At 36.8% G+C, this 6633-nt stretch overlaps 1 protein-coding gene across 1 annotated transcript; it reads left to right on the top strand.

Annotated features, from left to right (window-relative positions):
• The first annotated feature begins 4333 nt into the window (after positions 1-4333).
• Positions 4334-6402, top strand: LOC149146136 (GDSL esterase/lipase At1g28590-like). The gene is made up of 5 exons (XM_089449839.1): positions 4334-4686; positions 4788-5009; positions 5242-5390; positions 5582-5858; positions 5985-6402. The coding sequence occupies exons 1-5, from the start codon at positions 4413-4415 to the stop codon at positions 6212-6214; spliced, it is 1152 nt and encodes a 383-aa protein (XP_089305965.1). The 5' UTR covers positions 4334-4412; the 3' UTR covers positions 6215-6402.
• Positions 6403-6633: the final 231 nt, after the last annotated feature.

The raw sequence follows: 6633 nt of genomic DNA, 5'->3' as shown, positions 1-6633 counted from the left end.
CTCCCCCTTGATATGAGAGGAGAATTTTGATGACTTTCCCTGTCTTCTTTTCAACCTTATTTCTGAATTCTTTAAAATATTCAAAAGCATGATTTTTCCTTCTAAGAAAGTATACCCAAGAATATCTTTTGCAGACATCAACAAATAGCAAAAAATAATAAGCTCCACATAAGGACCTTGTCTCCATGGGTCCACATATATCAGTATGAACAAGTTCGAGTATATATTTCTTTTTCCTATTTAAACTAGAGGGAAATTCATCCCTGTGCATTTTCTCAAGCGCACAACCTTCACAATAAATATGTTCATTCTTTAAAACAAGAATTCCATCAACCATACCTTGTTTCTGTAGTAGCAATAAGTCATGAAGGTTGATGTGACCAAACCTTTGATGCGAAAGATTCTCTATAGTCATAGTCGAAGTTAAAGCTTGATGCGGCACGCTTGTAATATTCAACTTATAAAGGCCTCCAACTCATACTCCTGATGCAATCTGCTTTTGATGATCCAGCAAATCCTTTATAACTGAGTAAATTCTGAAAAATGATACCTTTAAAATTTTATCTGCAATCATTGAGACAGAGATCAAATTATTTTTAATACTAGGTACATACATTACATTCTAGATGTGCCTGATATTACCGTTAGGAAATATCATAGGAATATGTCCATACCCTCTAATTTGATATGCTTTGTCATCTCCAAGGTAGATTAACGTTAGTGCCATTGCTGATCTCCTTCAAATTTTCATACCAATGTTTATTACTTGTCATATGAGTGGATGCTCCAAAATCCACAAACCAAGTTTCAGCCTCATCAGTCTATGCAAAAAGAGCAGCATTAAACACAAATAATTTAAGATCATGATTCTAATCTTTGCCAGAAAAATGGCCTATATGCCTCTTTTGTCTATGTCTAGTTTCATCAGTTTTCGTTTTATAGCAATCTCTAGAAATATGACTAGTTCTGCCACAGTAAAAACACTTAATTCCTGAATCATTTCTAGCGGATGACATACCTTGAAATGGATTTTTCTGAGATGGACCACTGCTTTTCTGTCCTCCTCCTGGTTTCCCTTTGAAGAACTTTTTCTTCGCCACCAATGCCAAATCTGCATTCTGAGGCTTTAGATTCATACACCTCTCTTCTTCCTGCATCAAGATCCCTATCCACTCTTCAAAGGCGGGATATTTCTCCCTCACAGCAAGTCCTATAATGAAAATTTGATAATCCTCTATCATACCATTTAAGGTAATTGTGACGAGATCTGTATTGGACACTTTCTCCCCTATGTCGCTCAAATTGTCTCTCAGTTCTTTGATCCATGAGATGAATGCAACAATAGATTCATTCTCCTCCATTTTGATGGAGAGTATCTTACTCTTCAGAAACAACAGACGATTCTTATTTTGGTTTCATACAAATCCTTGAGCGTCACTCAAATTTCATTAACAGTTTTACATTCTTGGATGTGAGGGATTATGTTGTCTTTACCGACATCTTCAACAATACCTTCTCTGTATTTTCCCTCTTCTCCCAATCCTGAACTAATGTGGATATGGCACCACCAGCTACAGTCTACTTTGCTTCATCTCCATTTGCAATTTTCCATGCATTAGAACCCTCGAGCAATGTTAGCAACTTGAACTTCCACTTGACGTAATTTGTCCCATCGAGCTTATTTCTTTCATTAAGGTATGTCTCTGCAATGTGGTTATTCATTGTGACAAAACCGTGAATCCACTAACAAATCCACTGGTCCAATCTATAGATCCAGTATTCCGACACCTGATCTATGGATCCAATACCAAATCCTCCAACAGTCGATCTCTGGATCTAACTCCAAATCCTCCAACAATTGATCTATGGATCTAACTCCAGAACCTGCAACAATCGATCTGCGAATTGAACTCTCGATCCTCCAATAGCCGATTTGCGGATCGAGCTCCAGATCCTTCAACAGTTCCAGATCTAGGTGCTACAGATCCAACTCCAGATAGATGGCCTTCAAAAAATGATGGATATGACCACCAACTCAAGCACTTCTGGTCTCGAGCTGCCTCCAACAGGAAAAAAACACCAGTGCCCTTTCATCATACTGTAGGTCGCGCTGACGAAAAGTTTTGTAAGTTTTATGGATCAACGCGGGTTTGACCTCTAAAACTAGCGTTGATCACCACTCTTTCACAGTGCAAATCTAACGTTGATCAACACAAGTTTGGCCCCTAAAACCAACATTGATCAGGCTTCCTCAAAATTTCAGCACTCTGTCACAAAGGCAATTAAACCAGCCACCAAGGCTTACACACTCTCCAATCTCTGCCACAAGGGCTCTCAACCACCAAGGCTCAACTCATCATAGACCCAACTCACTAAGCTCTAATACCATGTTAAAAAATGGAAAGACAAAACTGAAATGAAACTTACGCATTGAAAACTAGTAGCTCACAGGTGAGCAAGCTACACCTGGAGACTACCCAAGTAGTACACTCTATCTCATTAATCATTAAATCAGAAATATATAAGTTTACATTCAATTTAGGGAGATAAAAACCATCTCCTGGAAAAGAACTAACTCTAATCTAGGACACACACAACCATGAAACAAACTTTCTACATTAATTTTCAACTCCATGTGTCAGTTTCTCATAGGGCCATGTGGCAACCTCTCATAGGGATGTGACACCTTATGATTGGCCCACGTGTCTGTCATAATATGCCCAGTCAATTTGCCACACAGGTGCCAACACACCCATCCATTCAGTAGTACTTTCGTATGGATCCTGCCATGTTATCATGCACAGACTGTCATGTCAATGTTGACTTTAAATTTTTCCTTATTTTGACCAAATATTCAAATTGCAATAACTTGCACACATAGACTCCTTTTTTACCCGTTCAAGTTGTGTTGGATTCATTTTTCCGAGCTCTACTCAATGGCACTACTCCCATCTGAATCTAAAGACTTTTAATTTTTGGCCATTTACATATCCTTTTGGATGAATTCTGATGTACATGGTCTCTCTCATATTCTCTCTGATAAAATAACAATACAATGACATGCTTCTCCGGGCATTAGTTTTTGACATAGTTTAAGTTGTGAAAAATTGCACCATATTGATAAATATATGATAGCCAACAAGAATAGAGATGATTTTTAGTCTTTAGATGCTAGAGAAAAGCGATAGATATCTAATCTTAAATCTTTCTTATGATTCACATCCATCCTCATGTAATATGAAGGTACCACACTTGTTGCACATCGAAGAGTTAGGTGAGTTAAAGGTTAATGATGTGGAAAATGTGACCATTCAAAATATTTTTCCCATTTCATGACTAATAAATAATGTCAAGTTCACATCTTTTCAAAAAGTGCTTTTGAATTTCCCTTTTAATATGGATTTGAACCACTTTAAAGTACTAGAAAGATTCAATTTTTCAAAAAGTGCTTTTGAATTTCCCTTTAATATGGATTTGAACCACTTTAAAGTACTAGAAATATTCAATTTTAATCCCTCATCGCCATTAGTTTGAAAAATAATTAAATTAACATGAAACTTTGCTATAAATAAGTACTAGAAAGATTCAATTTTAATCCCTCATCGCCATTAGTTTGAAAAATAATTAAATTAACATGAAACTTTGCTATAAATTTCTCTCCATAGAACATTTGAGACACTTATTCCGATCTTCATCTTAATATTAAAAAAAAAAAATGATCTCTTAAATTATCTTGGGTTGTTAGGTCTAATGATTAAGACATGATTTATTCTCCCCTCCACTACAAATTTATATCTAATCTCTATATCCATACCTAACCTCTGTTTAATATACCTAATCTCAATCTTAAGGAAATTAGAGTTTACTTACATTAGGGTATACTAACCTCTGTTTAATATACCTAATCTCAATCTTAAGGAAATTAGAGTTTACTTACATTAGGGTGTACATAAGTATCAATTATATGCGACCTCACCTTTAATGAGTACAACTATATCTCCCAACGGTTTTATCATGATCCAAAAATGGACGGTGGAAATGACGTGCTATAAACCCTAGCACTGTAATTCATGTTTTAACACATGTTTCTGGTGGAAACGAGAATATTAAGGAACAGACGTACCATTCTTACCCATTAGAACATTCAGTGAAAGGACGGACATTCGCCAAAATATTGTTGGCTTGTCAGTTAAGGCATTCATTTTTAATCATGGCCGGTCTAGTGACTTAGTTTATTTATAAATAATTGGCAACTAGTTTGTTTTACGGAAATATTTGAGTGGGTTTGGTGGAGTGATGGCAAAGCTTGCTGCCGAAAATATATAAAATTGTGAGACTGCTGTGCAAGGAACCTGACCTTTCGTCTTGAATTTTGCGCTGTTTTGCATAGTAGTTTTATTCTTCACAAGTTTATGATTAGCAGAGCTGCAATAATGGAGTCGTGGAAGATTAGTATTGTGTTTTTTGCATTGATCACATTGTGGTTGCAGCTTTCCTGGAAAGCTTATGCTGGTTGTTACAGTGCCATTTATAGCTTTGGAGATTCTCTGGCTGATACAGGGAATTTGTTAGCGTCAGCAGATGCTGGCTCTAAACCACAATTCGGTAATCCTCCCTACGGCCAAACATATTTTCGCAAGCCAACGGGCCGCTTTTCGGACGGACGACTAATCGTCGATTATATCGGTATATTTGGCAAGTCTTTTAAAAGAAAGATGTCAATTCTCTACAGATTCTTGAATGTCTGACTTATTATTTCTTTCGTTTTATATTTGTCCTGTATACAGCACAAGCCTCCGGTATGCCGCTTTTAGCACCATATCTCAGTAAAAAGAATTCAACATTCAAGAGAGGTGTTAACTTCGCAGTTGCCGGAGCCACAGCATTGGACCCTGCTTTCTTCACATCCAGGAAGATCGGGCCGCTTATGACTGAATTTTCGCTTGACACGCAGGTCCAGTGGTTTTTATCGCAAAGACAGACATTTTGCGCAACCTACAGAGGAAAAGGTGCGTCCTCGGCTTCTTATAAAATATTTCTCTTTTGTTTTACAATTTCTTATATTTGTGCTTTATTCACTTCTTTGGCTTCTTATGAACTTCTGACTCTTTGCTTGATCTCGTCTTTAAATATGTAGAATGTAATAAGCACTTCTGACTCTTTGTTTGATCTCTTCTTTAAATATGTAGACTGTAATAAGCACTTCTGGTTCTTTCTTTGATCTCGTCTTTAAATATGTAGACTGTAATAAGCATTTTGCAAATGCGTTGTTTCTGATGGGAGAGATCGGCGGAAACGACTACAATGATGCATTCTTTCAACGACGGCCGATGCAAGAAGTCCAAACCTTTGTCCCTTTAGTTGTTGATAAGATCGTAAGCGCATTAAAGGTAAGCGAGTCTTTATTTCCAGTCCATGAAAGCTAGCTTAAATTCACTTAAAGCAACAGTAATTATTTTAAATCTTAAGTTTTCTTCGCTATAATCTACTCAAGAAAAGTTAAATGAAGTTAAAGAAACAAGAATTAGTTGATCATTTTAAATTCACTGCCCCCTAATCTGCTTGCTTGGCTTTTCCGCAGACTTTGATTACTGTAGGCGGCGCAAAGAAGATTTTACTGCAGAACAACTTGCCGATTGGCTGTTCTACGGCATATTTAACACAATATGCAACAGGAGGTTTAGAACCGCTGAACAAAATGGGGTGTATGCCGAGGTTTAATACTTTCGCTAAAAAAGCAAACGATTTTCTGAGGACGCGAGTGGCAGAATTACAAGCTCAATATCCAGACGTTATGTTCGTGTTTGCAGACAATTACAAAGCAGCTCTCAAAGTCTTACACTCTCCAGAGTCCTTCGGTAAGCAAGAGAGAGGAAATAGCTTTTTACTTTCGTAAAATTAATTTTGCGTTTCCTTTGACACATCTCGATTCACGATTCTCCGTACTTTGTCGTTTTCTTCATGAGTGTAAGTGAACTGTGCAGGACTGCAGAAGAATGTTTTAAAGGCATGTTGTGGAGTTGGGGGGCCGTACAATTACAATATACGAACACCATGTGGCGTGGGAGGAGCGGTTTCATGTGCAAATCCTCAACGGTACTTCAACTGGGATGGGGTTCATCTGACCGACGCGGCTTACGGCAAGATAGCCAATTTGTTTTTGGATGGAACTTTCACAACTCCGCCCCTGAACACGTCATGCGCAGCACAATAAGCGCCACCTAAACTAACCGGAGGAAAGAGAGTCCTCCAAAATTAGCTGTACTAGCTCTTATGATACACTCATTCGTTCGGAAGCAAACCAATCCAGCTATCTTGATGTTCGCGAGCAAACCAAATTATTGTAACTTACTTAGTTTCATGATTTTTAATTTCACATCATTTTAGCAAGATACAATTTTATTGGTGGCTGGATTGTTTTTCCATTTAATTTTTGAGTAGGAAATCATTTTTCCATCCCATATTAAGGTTATTTTTATTTAAATATTAATTAATTAAAAAAAATCATAATTAAAGAAAGTTAATTTAATTATCTTTATGTTTTTAAGCCAATCAAACAGAATATGGTAATTAGTTATTTTCAGGATTTTTAATTTCACATCATTTTAACTATAATATTCAGATGATTATTTT

This window comes from Pinus tabuliformis, chromosome X, assembly GCF_031772625.1.
Source record: "Pinus tabuliformis cultivar Carrire ecotype Pingquan chromosome X, CPIR1, whole genome shotgun sequence".
In the NCBI taxonomy this organism is placed as follows: domain Eukaryota; kingdom Viridiplantae; phylum Streptophyta; class Pinopsida; order Pinales; family Pinaceae; genus Pinus; species Pinus tabuliformis.
This window is presented reverse-complemented; position numbering and strand designations above follow the sequence as displayed.

Excerpts from the sequence above, each read along its gene's own strand:
- LOC149146136 (XM_089449839.1), top strand. The coding sequence starts at position 4,413 with ATGATTAGCAGAGCTGCAATAATGGAGTCGTGGAAGATTAGTATTGTG. Across the intron at positions 4,687-4,787 it reads ACTAATCGTCGATTATATCG|CACAAGCCTCCGGTATGCCG; the intron begins GTATATTTGGCA and ends TCCTGTATACAG. Across the intron at positions 5,010-5,241 it reads CGCAACCTACAGAGGAAAAG|ACTGTAATAAGCATTTTGCA; the intron begins GTGCGTCCTCGG and ends TTAAATATGTAG.